General features: G+C 31.8%; 4 protein-coding genes across 6 annotated transcripts in view; 3 read left to right on the forward strand and 1 right to left on the reverse strand.

Moving 5' to 3' along the window:
• Positions 1 to 4: 4 nt before the first annotated feature.
• LOC116779422 (uncharacterized) lies at positions 5 to 1,915 on the forward strand. 3 transcript variants are annotated; one of them, XM_061521183.1, is made up of 4 exons: positions 5 to 631; positions 869 to 1,099; positions 1,373 to 1,584; positions 1,805 to 1,915. In XM_061521183.1, exons 1-4 carry the CDS (start codon positions 283 to 285, stop codon positions 1,844 to 1,846), a joined length of 834 nt encoding a protein of 277 aa, XP_061377167.1. In that variant the 5' UTR covers positions 5 to 282; the 3' UTR covers positions 1,847 to 1,915. The 3 variants fall into 3 exon arrangements, with proteins under 3 accessions (XP_061377167.1, XP_061377173.1, XP_061377174.1); XM_061521189.1 differs by having other exon boundaries at positions 1,397 to 1,584; XM_061521190.1 differs by having other exon boundaries at positions 899 to 1,099.
• Positions 1,916 to 3,207: 1,292 nt separating this feature from the next.
• Positions 3,208 to 4,416, forward strand: LOC116779596 (calcium and integrin-binding protein 1-like). The gene is made up of 5 exons (XM_032673963.2): positions 3,208 to 3,386; positions 3,468 to 3,502; positions 3,573 to 3,820; positions 3,909 to 4,110; positions 4,179 to 4,416. Exons 1-5 carry the CDS (start codon positions 3,336 to 3,338, stop codon positions 4,198 to 4,200), a joined length of 558 nt encoding a protein of 185 aa, XP_032529854.1. The 5' UTR covers positions 3,208 to 3,335; the 3' UTR covers positions 4,201 to 4,416.
• A 695-nt stretch (positions 4,417 to 5,111) lies between these two features.
• LOC116779822 (oligosaccharyltransferase complex subunit ostc-A) lies at positions 5,112 to 5,795 on the reverse strand. The gene is made up of 2 exons (XM_032674312.2): positions 5,570 to 5,795; positions 5,112 to 5,498 (listed from the first exon to the last, which is right to left on the reverse strand). Exons 1-2 carry the CDS (start codon positions 5,706 to 5,708, stop codon positions 5,188 to 5,190), a joined length of 450 nt encoding a protein of 149 aa, XP_032530203.1. The 5' UTR covers positions 5,709 to 5,795; the 3' UTR covers positions 5,112 to 5,187.
• A 385-nt stretch (positions 5,796 to 6,180) lies between these two features.
• Positions 6,181 to 16,156, forward strand: part of LOC116779820 (SUN domain-containing ossification factor) — a 32,972-nt gene continuing 22,996 nt past the window's right edge. Inside the window, exons 1-2 of the mRNA XM_032674307.2 lie at positions 6,181 to 6,471; positions 6,566 to 6,808. Coding sequence (XP_032530198.2) covers positions 6,413 to 6,471; positions 6,566 to 6,808 — 302 coding nt within the window. The 5' untranslated portion in view covers positions 6,181 to 6,412. The remainder of the gene's footprint in view (positions 6,472 to 6,565; positions 6,809 to 16,156) is intronic.

The raw sequence follows: 16,156 nt of genomic DNA on the forward strand, positions 1-16,156 counted from the left end.
GAAGTACTGAAAACGAATAATACAAATTGAAGATTAGAATCACCCTAACCCTTATTTCTATTGAATGAAACTGATACACATATATTGCAAAAACAAATTGTTAATTCTCGATATTTCGTTAAAACATTTTAGTAGGATCAAGGGCAATTCAATACAATGGCCAATGTGGAATAGTATCCGTTCATTAGCGTGTCATCTCAATGGATATGATAATGGGTCACGTACGGAGCATCAACGACATACATCACCATTAATTCTCTCAGTAACTTTATCTCAACAAACATGTTGCTATATATAATTCTTTATAACGTTCTAACTGTCGACGCTGATACTAAATGTATCTCCCACGAAATCACAGCCGTCCCTAAGTATTACCTTATAGAAAAATGTCATCGTTCTAAACTTGGTGTAGCGTCCAAAGCAAATTTTTCGACCCTCAACAGCTGTCGACGACTTGCTCTCGAAAAAAAGGCTTTAGCTTTAAATTTTAGTCCGTCGGGATTTGGGAAAATAGGTAGGAAACCCGTAGAATACACGTGTGAAGTTCTAAAGTATGCAGAATCTGAAGGTGGATTGTCTTTAAGGAATGATACCAATTATGATTACTATAGCATCTACGCCAAACATTTACGTAAGTCATTATTCAAACTCAATTATTTTAACTTAAAGCATAATAAATAGATTAATAGACAAAGAAACAATCAAAAACCAATTTTTTTCTAGTTCCGTGCTACGTGGCTGTCTTCTAAATTCAATTGCACATTTTTTTTTTGATCCGCTACTTAGTTTGTCGATAAGGAACAATGGACTTATCACAAATAATGAATAATATTAATGGTTCTCGTATATAACAATAATTTTCTTTTAGCAAACGTCAATTCATGCTGTGTGCCTCTAGCCGGCATGTTCTATTTGTTATCCGAAAAAAATAATTACACTGAGGCAGAAAGACGTTGCCGGAACATGAGCTCCGTCCTAGCGGGTGTGTTTAACCAACACCGCACGGATACACTTGCGCAGGTATTAGCGTCTTCAGGTGTTGAAGCAGCTTATGTTGGATTGGGAAGTAATAATGGCAGAGTGTTCCGAACTACTCACGGTTAGTTGATTCATAATAATAAGAAAAGATCCGTCTATAATCTTATCTTCCTATGTATATTTTTAAATTAAATGATGTGTGTTAGAAGTTTGACGTCGATGTCTGTATGTGTATCTGTGTGTCTGTTTGTGGCAGCGTAGCTCTCAAACGGAAAGACCTTCGATACGTACACTGCCTGTATACGTATACAAGTAAGATGATTTAATGACATTCATTATCATTCGTAGAGGATTTTTTATACTTAATAAAATTTTGTTTTACGTCTAATAATAGAGTATACTTGTGGTCAACACTTAGGAGATTCCCTGGATTGCATTACGTACAGAGCCTGGGCACCGGGTCATCCACGAAGAAACCTCAATATGTCCTGTGTTGTCCTCACAAGAGAGCATACATGGAAAACTACTTTATGTCGGAAACGTTATCCGGCTCTTTGTGAATTACTTCCTGATGGACCCTACAGAAAAGGAACAATTTTCCAAAAAGTAAATGACATTTATTTATGTTTTTGGTACATTAAACTCGCAGCTTAAAAGACCGCGTTAAAATTTACTATTCAGTTCAAAAGTTTAGGAGATTTTTGGAACTAAGTCCAGCACCATTGTTACGTTAATGAATTTTTATCAGCTGAGATTCTGGATATAACCATCCACTTATTTAATTCTATAGAATTCGATTACATTTGAAAAACTTTCTCATTTTCAGACCGACATCACATTATCAAAACGCTCAATTTTAAAGGGCTAAACAGAAATAATCTAACATTAAGTATGTTAATGTTAGTAAAATAAATAAATATGAACTTAAAAAATAAAACACTTTCATTTTATGTCAATATTAAATGTCTCTCTTATTATTAACCTCGTAAATTACATTTTACAAAGTATTATTTTTTTACATTTTTTTTTTCACTGGCATATAACACGAAGTTAAAAATAATATCTGCATGTTTAAATGTCAGTACTTTCCTTAGTAGGTAAATCGACTCGGGTCGTATTTTTGGAATAAAAATTGTTAATATTGTTATATTCCCAAAGTTACGATTATTTTTAATGTTTAAACCATAATCTAAAATTGAGTTCAAACTTACAAAGAAATCATAAATAGTATAAAAGTATCTTTTTATATTTTTTAACCAAATTGAACGATTTAAATTCTAATTCTTACTTCATTTTATTAATTCTACTAATACTAAGATTAAATTCACAATATTATTAGAAGCAAGTATTTCTTTAGTTTTTCTTGATATACTTGTCATTGCGAATCCTAACTATACTCTTAGACACATCGTTTTTAAGAAATCTCCGCATACAGTCAGTTATCTCAATAAGTTATCATACCACCACACTTACCAATTAGCTACTGTTGGCAAGTCTTTGTTTGAGAATTCGATAAACCTTGGTGATGCTGAACATTTAGAATCCGAACTGTATCATGAAAATCATTAAGTATTAACAACCTGCCTGTGCAGTGTGCCTCACTAGGATAGCAAAATCATTTGAAGTTGAGCTACACTTGTCCATATTACCTTATGTAAAAATAGTTTAACTGACATAATCTGCAACATCTTACATCAAATAAACTTGTTTGTGACTGTGGTTTGTGATACATTGGACAAACGTTAAGGATCCACGGTAGTGTGTGAACACAGAGTGGACAAGAACATTACATCCGATAAGGCATACTACAGAATCTCGCCCATAAAGATAGGTATATACTGAGATTAATCTAAACAATTTAAATTTAAAACCATCCTAATTTCAATAGACTTTATGGCTGGAAATTATGTAACACATGATCAAAAATACAAAATAACATGCCCATAACCAAACAACCAAAACTGAAGATACAATTAGAGCATTTTTGTTCATTCAGAGTTGACTGCTACAAAATTAGGAAACCTGTGACAGAAACTTTCACCTCACCTCGTTATGACGGTTACTGTAAAATATCCGAAAAGTTGGGTAACTTGTAATATAATAATTCAAGTGGTATATCGGTTAGACATAGTTTTAGTAAAATATAAAGAAAGTTTTGATGGTTATAATACCCATAATAGTTTCATTTTGTGAAAATCGGAACGTAAATGTCATAATACTCGAAACTTCAGAAGCGCTAATGACAATTGACAGCTAAAGGTGTAAATAAGCTTTTGAGATCTTTGTTTATTTATTGATTTTTTCTAAAAATATTCGCAAATTAAACTAAGTCTATTAAATATTTCATAAGTGCTACTATGGGACAAGGTAAAAGTCAGTTCACAGAAGAAGAGCTCCAAGATTATGAAGTAAGTATAAAACTATTAATGTAACAGTATTAGTAGTTAGAATCGCCCTATGAATCATTAATTAATGCTAACATATTTCAGGATCTTACATACTTTACCAAGAAAGAAGTACTTTAGTAAGTAAATAATCTTTACATTTGTTATGAATGTTAGGTGCAAAATACGTAAGTCCTATTCTAATTGCAGTGCTCATCAAAAATTTAAGTCTCTAGCTCCAGAAAAAGTAGGGCACAATAAAAATGCAAAGCTACCGATGGCAAAGATATTACAATACCCAGAGCTACGAGTCAACCCATTCAGAGACAGAATATGCAAAGTTTTTAGTTCCAGTAATGATGGCGACTGTACTTTTGAAGATTTTCTTGATATGATGTCTGTATTTTGTGACAATGCACCTAAGGCTGTCAAAGCTGAACATGCATTTAGAATATTTGGTAAGATTTACACTTTATAATATAAACTACAAATTAAAAAGTTGTCTTATGTATATTTGTTTCCATTACAATTAACTTTTTTAATAAGATTTCGATGGTGATGACATGATTGGAGTATCTGATTTACGGGAGGTCATTGAACGTCTCTGTGGCTCCGAGTTGAAGCTGAGTGACTCAGAGATACAGCAGTTGGTGCAGAATGTTTTGGAAGAAGCTGATCTCGATGATGACGGAGCTTTGTCATTTGCCGAGTTTGAGCATATCATTGATAAAAGTTCTGATTTTTGCCAGTAAGTAGATAACTGAAGGTTACAGTTTATAATAGTGCCTTTTTTTAACCTAAAATATTATATTTCAGATCCTTTCGAATAAGACTATAAAAAAGTAAGTCTATACATTACTGTAGTAAATTTATCATCTCAATGAAAATCTCAATTTATTGTTACTGATGAACCTTAGTGTAAGTTTTGTTAATTGATGTTTTTTTTATATTGTCTTCCTTATTTACTTTATTTAGAAGTATTTATGTAGTAAATTTAAACATACTCAACATAAAACTGCCAAATTTTTTAATTATTAAAATGTGTATACAAAAAGTCTTTTATTTTTCAGAACACATTAAGTTTTGATATTATAAAAGTTAATGAGAAATTCCTTTAGATGGACACAACCTTAAATATTAAACTATCATCAAAATGGTTACATGACAATTGACAATATCCTTACACATGTTTGTAGGATAAGATATCCCTATAAGCATGATAATGACTGAAAAATAACTATGGGATGTATTATAACTTATTTAAAAACAGTTTAAGTTTAAAGAAAGTTGAGACTTATTCTAAAGTAACATAAAACTCAGTTTCATATAATTTCACAAACTTCAGAAGTAACTGAAAATTTACAAGTTTTTTGATGACATGACTCATCTCATTCAGACAATAAAGATAGTATTTAAGTGAAACTAATATTTTTCGGATAAACTATGCGGATTTTTATTATTTTAAAAAAACTATATAATCCCGATGTCCCTCGTCATCTCGTCTGCCCATGATCACAGTTGCTGAAAAGTAACCGAAATGTCTGGATTACATAGTTTTTTAAAATAATAAAATTCTGTGTAGTTTATCTGAAAAATATTAGTTTCATTTAAATGAATAAAACTCACGAAATTCTTGGATCTCATTAAATAAAGATAGTATTTTTTTACCACATAGTATATATTTTAGGAGCAACAGTAAACTCTCTAGGTTCAAAATAATTAAAACTTAGATAAATAATAAAGAATGCCTCACTTATTCATAAAAATATATTTCAACTTAATATAATAGAAAATTTTGATTCTATTAATATATATAAGACTAAAATTAGTTCTGTAAATAACCGGGCAACTTCATCCTCATAAAGATCCAGGTTGTGAAGAAGGATACAAGGATACACAGAAATGCCACTGATATCAGCAAGATTCTGTTCAATTTTGGTGTTGAAGGGTTGTGGGTGCGGTCCAATATAATGAAACCCAGTCCTCCGAGGGAGAAAAGAAAGCTTGATGCCAAGCCCTCCATTATGTACTGCCCGTTAACTCTGTTCGGCATAAACGCTACCGGCCTGCTGTGGCCGTGTTCGTCAGTTGTAGAACCCACGCTGGGCGGTTCCACGATGACGTCGTATATGATACCTTAAATAATGATCTTATCACTTATAAGATTCTAATAGTAACATTTAATTTATGGGAACGTAAAAACTAACCTCCAGTTACCAAAAAGTATGAAACTAAAACCAATGAAAATGTCGTCATTGCAGAAGGGGCCTGAAGCCATGATGGCTTTTTTATTTTGATATTGGGAATTTCCAACACTGAAAATGGAATAGCGTATAATGCCTCCATGTTTAACGTATACTTTTGCAAAAACAATCCAACCGCTACCGCCAGTTACTTTATTGAATGTTGACGTCGATGCCGATGTACGGATGTCAGTTGTAACTTAACCATAGATGAAAATATTTATGACCTATCCCTTTAATACATGAAATTTTAAGTCATGAGTAATATAATGAATAACTAATAATAGTTTTAACTTTAACCATGTTTCAAAGGTCTTTTTATAATATTTAATTTTTTTATAGTGGTTAAGATTTCGGATAACCTTAATTATAGTCTGCCTAAATCGGAACGTCGCTACAAATAAATAACATTTAAAAATAGCCAATGAAAGAAAGGCTTTAGTATTAAATGTTTTATAGTAATTGGTGATAATTGTATAATCAATTATTTCATCTGATATTGTCCAATAGAAAATTTACAATTTTTTTCAATTATTCGAGCATGAAAACACTTGGAATTTCGTAAATGTCAAATTAAATAGATTCAATGAAAATGTTCGTTGGTACTTACTTTTCGTGTCCCCGTTTTTTCGTCATACTATTAAATTTCTTTTTGTATACAAAATAATGAATAAAAATATATTATAAGTGTCGTGCACAAGTGGTTAAAGTAATTTTAATTAAACTTAAATTTCGGTTAAAAACACAGTGAATATGTTTTAATTTGATGCACAAAATGAACTGGACTGTCGATATTCCCATACTAAGATGAAGGGTGGGCTGTGTATCATTTACACGTCGCTACTGACCGTCTCAGTGCTCTCAAGGTGAGTATTTTCATTCAATGTACTTAGAAACTGTCTCTGCCTTCCCTTTCTCGAACAGGTGACTGCATTTAAAGTTTATCAAACATTTTTACAGTTGCGCACTTTTTATCTTGGTGGTATCAGAGGTCCTTCATACAGAAGATGTCAATACTGGGCCTGACCTCTCAGGTTTGCACAATGTCTCACAAAGATCTGGTGAAGTTGAAGAAAAAGATACAAAGTCACATGCAGATGAGCCTCCGGATATCCAAGACATACCCAAGGAGGCGCCAGAGGAACCCGATCAACAGATGACATTCCCTGATACTCTCTCAGTGAACTCTGTTACTACTGATGGGTAAGTCATACATTATTTGATTAGTTCAATTTAAGGTAGTAGTTGTTATTTATGAAGTGTTACTTAAAAACTAATTGTGACAATGAAAGCTATGATTAAAACTTGTTAATAATTATATAAACTGACAGTTTAATACACTAAAATGTTGTCTCGTGGTATATATTGTATACTGTATACTGAAATAGCAATTGAGATTAATTGCCATCAGCTTACACAGGTTTTTGGCACTGTAAAATTATTATCAGTTATCAAAAATCTTTAATGGACTTTAAGTTAATTTAAAAAATAATTTTCAATATAATATTTAAAAAATAATTTTCAATATTCATGACATATAAAATACAACGGAAGTTTTTCTCCTGTTAGTTCTTCTTTTTCTAGTTTTCATACAGCAAAATATTTATCGAAGTTTTAAGTAACCATAAACCTATTTAAGTTATGTTTAGGTAAATGTAATTCATTTTATATTCCTCCTCATTGAAATGCAATGACATAAAATTTGCATTTAAATGTAGTCAAAATGTTATCATTCTCGATAATAAAGTAATTTGCCTATATATTTATCACTGGCAACACTGGTTATATAGTCTATTTATTTAAATTATTGGTTTCTAGAACTATTTGGTACTATTTGTTTTAAGAACAATTTGGTACTGTAGTTATAGAATTATTGTGCAAAAAAAAAAAATTTTGGGTAAATTGTGTTTGTATGTACTCTAATTACTTTAATGTGTTTTAAGAAAATGTGGGTATCTTTTAAGATATTCAACTATACAATTTTATTTTAATGTAATCATAGAGAGTATTTTTCACATTTTATTACCAAATTTATCACATAGATCTATTAGTTCTCTGAATATAAGTAAAGTGCAATGTATTTTGGCAAAAAAATGTTCTTTGATATCATATTTTAAAATGCTTATTATCTAAGCATTATAATGATTAAAAATCTTATAATAATCCACAAGTCATGATTGAATCTGTCATAAAATTAACATATTTTACTGCTTAATTTTACTTGTATATTTTCTTATTTTAGACCGGCATATCCATATTTTTACAAATATATCCTGAAATTATGTTATATCTAGCTGTTATTTGGTAAGGTTTTCGATATTTGCTAATTCAAAGTTTCTCAGCGACAGAACGCCGTTGTCACACAATGGCGCCATCTTGATTGTCACTATTGACATGTAGAATTGTGTGAAACTCGTTCAGTTTAAATTGTCATTCAATTAAAATAATCCCGAAGAAATGTCAGGGAATTTAATTTCGCCGTGTTATATCATAAAGGTCAAATCGCTGGGGATGTACGCTTCACGCAAAAACAAGTAATTTAAATATCATACGAGTTGATTATAATTTTTTTTTATACCGTTGTCAATTATCATAATTGCTGCATATTTCATCATTTCAATATAGTTTTATCTATTGTAATAAACGACAAAGAAATTACGCTTTTAAATACAATGCCGAGTGGAAAGACGTTTTAATTAAATAATACTTTGTTTTAACTTTAGCTGATCGTTTTGTTCTTTATATCTTTGGATGGTGTCATAGTTTCGTGTGCTAGCTTCCGTTGGAACTGTTTTCGTGTTGATTATAACAATAAGTTGTGTAGCTCTGAATATCATCGGAATAAATTTATTATATAATAACAAACGACTATTATTAATTGAAAAAAAAATTATAGGCAACTATAATAATGAGCTTATTTTTATTTTTATTTTCCGTGTAATTTAAATAAATAAGGATGAATTTTTATTTTTAAGTTACAAATTAAACGGCCGGGTCATTTTGTACATCACAGATAATATCAGCGCCAGGCCAAGCATCAAGGTTTTAAAAAACTGAAGCTTCGACACTCATTCCAATCTAATAGTGCGTTTTATACTTAAATACGTAACATTAAATTGACAATTCTGTCTATTTATTGCGTTAATGACTTTTGGAGGATAATAATGGGCTGTACTGGCAAATAGCTAATGATGTAAGGAAAACTGCGTATGTCTAGAAAACGCGAACGAAGCCGCGGCTAAAAGTTATATGAAGTAACCTAAGAATAAATGTTTTCAAAGTCATGTTAAGTGGAAAGTAAAGTATGTAGTTATGATCAATAAACTGACTAAAATATTTCCGTCAATATTTATTGTAAGTATCAGACTCCCGATAAATTCGTTGATAACAGATTACGTTGCTCACTGATAAGGACGGATCAAGCAGACAATCAGCTCTGATTGTTTTTCGTGTTATCTGTAGTCTGCACATCCCCGGCCGCGTCCGCCGTGGAAATACTATTCATAACGACTATTATGCTTTTAATAAAGACCATTGTGCTCATAAATTATATTTTTAACCTAAATTTTTTATATATGACCCGTTTTATTTTTTTCTTATATTAAAAATGTGTCAGAAAAGTGAGTGGCCTCTAACGGTCCTATTGAAAACGAAAGCTTGTCTAAATACAGCAGGCGTACTGTCTTTTTTTTATTTCGTCAAAATAAGTAAGTATATAATTCAATATAGACCTTATGTTTCATGCGATAGATTGTGTTTTCGAACGTCATTCAAATTCCATAGACAGAGGTCTGTTCAACAATCAAGTTTGAAGTGCCACTAATGGTGCCATAGCAGTAAAACTTATTGAGCCGTTTAACGATTTGGATTATAGGTTTTACGGAAATTATTTACGTAACGACATATGTATATTTGTCGTATAAATTTTATTAAATTACGTCCGTACTTATTACGTGTTTAGGTAATAATGTTAAATGCTCCAGTGTTATCTCTATATCTCTTATTTATTGCTAATCATTATTACTGCTCTGTCTGTTAGTAGCCGTATTATCTATCTACTTGTCTTACAAATATCACAGAATTCACGGTCCACTTAAATACGTTATTTTTGTTGATACGTTTTAACATTCCTAATGTTATACAGGATGTTCACCGCACCACATTGGTATATCCTGTGCCACACTTAGTTCGTTAACCCCCGCTTAAAACAATCTGACAGATACACGGAACATATATTTTAAAATATAAATCGATTGAGATTACTCTTAAAAAAATGGTATGCGAATAATTTTGTAATAGTATACGCGGTATGAACGATATTCGACCATTATTGATTGATTATTTTAAGTTCAATAGTAGAATAGAAACGTCATTATGTTTGACATTTACTTTTTTTAGTGATGGTGCACACAGAGGAATCTTCACGGATTGCCTCGTAATGTGTGCGTGTCAAAGTCACAGAGGTGTGTTATTTTATATTTTGTATATAAAATGTATTTCTAATATATTTCATATAAAGATAGCTTTGTCATTTCTCCACATCATTCATAACTTTGTAATTTCCAAGTTCATCAGTCCCCGCTGTTCTGTTAAGAGGGATACAAAGTTTTTGCTTTACGTAATTGATGTCATTATGTATACTATCTCCTTGTTACATTTTATAAGTTCCAACTATAAATTTATGAAAACATGAGTAACTACTTACACATTTCGTCCATTACATACGTCGGGAGACCTTGAAAAGTGAAATTCATTTTCTGCTCTAGTTACCAGACATGAGTACATGCCTTCATCTTCAAATAAAAAAAAAACAAGATAAAACATAAATTGTATTTGTAAAGTACGTGTAGGTATTGATATCGTTAGAACAAAAACCTTATTTAATGGTTTTTGTTTACCGGTTTTTATAATAATTTTTTGGTTATTGTAATGATATCCGTCATCATCTGATACGGTAGACGCCATTTGTAGGTATTGTTATTGAATTACCCTGTATGTAAGGAGGCCGCTCTGTGGTATCTTATTATAATAATACGTATAAATTACTTGGTCTAAAACATTCCACACATCAGTGTTGCCCTCCTTAATATTGGACTGAAAAAAATTTGAACTGTTTTATATATATTAAAAAAAAATTATTAAAAACATAATACATTAGAAAAAAAGAAGCCTTTATTTTGCGTTTCATAAGAAAATTGTGTACGGATTATTTTTAGATTGTTTACATATGACAAGTACATGTTTCATATACGTTTACATGACATACAAATACACCGACATATATGGTTATAACGAACGAACAGTATTTGTCTCCACATTAACATAATTTTCAAGATCTTATTCACATTCCGAAGGTGACACTGCCGGAATTAATTTTTGAGGCAAAAAAATAAGAATCTGAAACAACATCCTGTTTTTATTTTGTAAAGTCCTAGTATCACATTGAGATTATTTTTCCTTTGAATTTTTTTGTATATATTTTTTGAAGTTGCTTAGCAACGAAATCAGCAACCCGATCGCGTCTACCGTTTCTAATGGTCAAAGTGGGAGTATCTTCAGTTTCTTTAAGGAAGGGCGAGCAATAATATGCCTAAGACAAATATAACCGGACCGCAGACCCGGGGCTTGTGGTCAACGTCACTGATGTAATAATAAAGTGATTAATTTAATGAGGTCTAAGATTTTCGCGAGATTCGTTGAAATGAAACGAATATTTTCAGATTTACTACGCGATTTTAATTATATTAACTACATACTGCGCAAGTTTCGGTAGCTTTGCAGCATCCGTGATCACGGGTAGACGAGATGGTATAATGAATTTAATTTGAATTTTACAAACTAGAGTTTACAAGATAATATATTCACATTTCACAGATGAACACTGTTATGATACGTAAGAAATTATATTTAGGTATTTGAAGTGAAGCTAACAATAAAAATAATGAATTCATTGATATGCGAATAAAAATGTTCATTTCCATATATATTCTTATTGCAGTTAAATCCATATAATAATAAATCAGTCCGTTCGTCTGTCGCAGCCGACTGCTGTGTATGTTGTATATAAATCCAGCGGCTTTCTCCGAGTTCCATTTATCCAGAAAATTAGAAATTAAGCAAGCGAACTGTATCGCGGAAGGCTCATACGCAGTCGGAACAATTAAAACAGTCTGAAGGGGTTATCAAACATCACATGGTTACACGCTCGGGCTTCGCGATCGACGGCCGAATTAAGGGCGAGCACAGACGAATTTATTTTAAATGATACAAGAGATACTCAATATTTATTTATATGGTGATCAAATTTAATTCGGCTTAACTTTTTTTTTACCATGACGTCATTTCTATTGTGTTATGATATCACGTGGCTGCTAAGGCATCATGTCTGTGATATTTGAATTTTATTTATATATTTCTTATTAATTAATTTTAATGTTATTCCGACATCGAAAGGAAATGCTGTCCAGTGAGCCGAGGTTCTCAGTTAATATCACTAACTTCATTATGAAAGTCAATCGCGAAGGTATCGCTCGAGGCTGTAATCGGTCATTCACTGCCTGCTTAAGCTTTAAGTGCCAATGTCTACTACCGTAACTCGAATCGTGTCCGAGTGATATGCCTTCGAGATAGCCAATCGATGTAAAATATTCAGTCATTATATAAATTTTCTCCTATAGACGACGATTGTTTTTATTTAATTCTTATTTACATGTAGTGTATAAATTCTCGTTTTATTCCATTAATTCCGAGTAACACAAATGGTAGCGCTGTCAAAGAAATAGTCTAGGTAAGTACACCTGGTGTCCGTTATAGGGAAAGTGAGATCTCAGTCGAGCAAATAATTTTTCGATTTACGTTCTCATTGTATGGTCTGGTGATTATTAATGAGCTGGTTCACAAAGTTCCAATGCTACCATAAACAATAAACATCTTATATATATGAAATGTACATTATTTTAATTTTTTTGGAAATTCAAACAAATTTATGACATTGGCTGAATGAATTGAAACAGTCAGTTATTTTATACTTGCCAAACGTACATTATGGCGTCGTTCGAAGACGTTACCCGTCAATGAGATTGACATTCGAAGTCTTTATTATAATTTTATTTTTTTCTATTTTAATTGAATGTTTAGTTACCTTTTTTTTTTTATTGAATTATTTCTGTTTTGCAACGTCCACATACGTCATATAACGTCGTCTGTGTAGCTACAAAGACTTTCTTTCCTCACGTCTAAGTTTTAACAACTTCATTAAAGAATGTAACATAGTTCGCAAAATTTCTATAATACAATATCAGAGTAAATATATTTTCAAATAGAAAAAAATACAAATTCTAATGAAAAACGAAATTCCAGTAATATTATTATTTATAACATATAACATTATTTATATATATTATATAATTTTCATTTCAATTCTATTGTATAAGTATTGTGGCGGAGGTCGGAGGTCAGATCACAATCTCTTATGCTGATAACCCGCATATATAACTCGGATTTTTGATCTCGAATACATTAACTTAATTTATTACATAAATGTTCACGTGTCCTATGTACTTATATAGGGACGGTCTATTTACTATTATATATAATAACATACGTATTAAATATGGAAGACATAAATATTACATTATTTTTCAGTAGTTTTTTTTTTATATATTATTTTTTTTATGAGAAGTGAAATATTATAAAGGGCTCAATACCGTCCGCATGACCTAATACCCTCCGATTTCAAATTGAAATACAAATCTGGTTAGTTTGAAACGCTTCATATGGTAATATGTTAATGTATGTTAATCGTTTGTATTTATTGTGTCTCGAATAAATCAATGGGCGAATAAAGTTTTGATATCACGTTCATTGTGAAGAAGCAAACTTTCCATCTCCCGGTTACTCCCATGTTATATGTTAATATTGATAGATGCTCCTCTCTGACAATTGATGCCTTATCCGGATAATTTATTTATGTTTTCTATTGAAAATTGAACCTCACAGACCTCGGCCGGTGTCGTACGAGCTGAACTAGCGTTAAACCGCTACTTGATGGTTTTATTGTTTCCATGACTGTGATATAAAATGCCCGTATACTTACATGGCGTTCGTGAATCATATGCTGTAATAGAAGTTAAATAATTAATTGATTCATCCATAAAAAAATTAAACATTAACATTTTAATATCAATATAGTATCCGTAATTTTTACGTTTTTGCAAATTTTACGTATAATTCGAATGTTTGATTTTATTAATGTTTTGTATGGATCTGCTTCCTTTTTGATCTCCATCTTTAATATAATTTTTTATACAAAAAAATAAAATTCAAATGCATAAAAATTTATGTTATTTCGCATCCATAGTCCTCATAAACTTGTGAAGTCAACTTTATTTATACATTTATTTTATTTCAAATTAGGTCAAATCGGACCAAATAAGGGACAAGCGGGTACGTGAACATCGTCTCCCTCATTGAATACAATCGCTTTAACACGTCTCCATACAATACAGATGCTGCTAGGCGGCCAGGCGGCTAGGCTAGGTATACGCGTGGTTAGCGGCTTCCATCCCAGCCGCCGGTGTATAGGACGGCTGTACGTTGTACACGCTATTGTTAATGAGTTTAGTTTGTAACCAGCCTGTCTTATTACATTGACATAAATGTTCTGCCATTTAAAGCTATCAGATAACGCGCGTTTACACTGCTGTCTGTCGTTCTGTCAGCGAAAGTTGATTTACCATATCTGCTGAGTCGGTTATTATGAACGCCCTTTGATAAGTCCGATTGTGTACGTTATCTGGTAGCTCTGAACACAAGACGCTCGTTATCAGTTACATGTATTTAAGTTTCAATTAATATAATTGAATGTTTTGATTTCATACAACTGATCTCAAGCGCTCTTAGTTTATACGATGCCAGGATAAGTACACTTTTTTTATGTTTGTCTGCTTGTAATTAATTTTGGTATGGATCGAAATGTATTAAGACTTTCTCTTAACACGCTAGGATTTTTTTGGGCTCGCGTTTTGAGAACCGAAAAGTCGCGGAGGGCGGTCAGTTATACGTGATAATAATGTTATCTCTTTTCTTTCTATCCTTTTATTTTTAATTCCGTTAAAAAAAATTTTTTTTTCATAATAAAGTAAACTTATAACATACAATAGAATAGTGGTTATGACTTATTGCTGTCAGTAAGTTAATTATTGCTGTAACAAAACAATTTCCCCTCTGTGATAGCTTTTCATCGTCGTATTATGTCGGTGGTAATAAAGAATCATGTGAATTGCAAATGATTGATTACATCTCTTCAGCATCTATATTATGAGCGATAGTTCATAGAAATGATCATACCACTGAGTTATATATATTTGAATACAGATATTAAATTATAATTTATATTGCGACGTTCGTAAATATAATGTGAGCATGATCCCTCATTGATATCTCTATAACGGTGTGAATATCTCGATTTATAATCGGCCATCAATAGCCATGGTTTATGGGCACCATATACTTTCTATATATAACGTTACCACAAATCCGATTGTGATATTAAATCTCAGGGCGAGCCTATTAAAATTTTACAGCAGATCTTAAATCTAAATACAGTGGCATAAACAATCCGTACCGTTATTCCATTTGAAATCTATAAGTTATTTACGATGGTCAGGGAAAGCCGGCCGATCTGGCTCTAGACCCTGCGACAGTCTCCCACACAATTTCTAGTATCCGACACGATTTTGAAAGTGAAATGATAAACTAAATCGCAATAATAAATCTGTGGACGCGGGGAGTTGCGCGGGCGCAGCTTATGGGACTGATCGCTGATCGTCTAACTGTACGTGCTGTTAGAGTAAACAGGTGCCAGCGCCCGGGGCTGCTGTGTTTGCTTTAATTTAAAATCTCGTTATTATAAGCCCATTCACAAACATCTAAATTGCACCTGCTCATAATTTAGATTCATTTATCCCTGATGCAATTAGTTTTCCACTGAATTATGTTAATGGGATGTCAATCAAATTATATGTTTGGTATGTTGAAGAAAAAGTTCTCATTTAATAATATATCTATTAAACTAAACTTTGACCACACATTACAGTATAACTTTAAACACATAAAGTTCTGCTTCTCTAGAATTTTCAATATGATTTGTTCAGACAGATTATGTATGAATGTCTTATGTAATGTAATTTATCACGTTATTTACTTTAAACCAAGTATTTCCTCGTTCAAATTAAGCGGTAAGTTGACTCATTAGTCTTCGGAGCGGTCGTTGGAAGGGATTGTTTAATTGAATATAAATATATGAACCGAGAATTGATTTCGAAGTATCGCCACCTCTGCCAGCCGAGGTATCTGGTCGTTATATCATCTCGATATGCTGTATCGTGCCACTATCTGAATGCAATAGTTCCTATTCTCCTTCTATCATAGATCTACGGCTTGTTAGGCCGATCATGGAATAAGTCCATTTTATTGGCCATTATTATTTATTTAACTATGATTGAGTCTTAACTATTGTGAGTTGTAAAATACGGTCAGTTTACAAATGAA

This window comes from Danaus plexippus, chromosome 2 (assembly GCF_018135715.1).
Source record: "Danaus plexippus chromosome 2, MEX_DaPlex, whole genome shotgun sequence".
Taxonomy (NCBI): Eukaryota; Metazoa; Arthropoda; class Insecta; order Lepidoptera; family Nymphalidae; genus Danaus; species Danaus plexippus.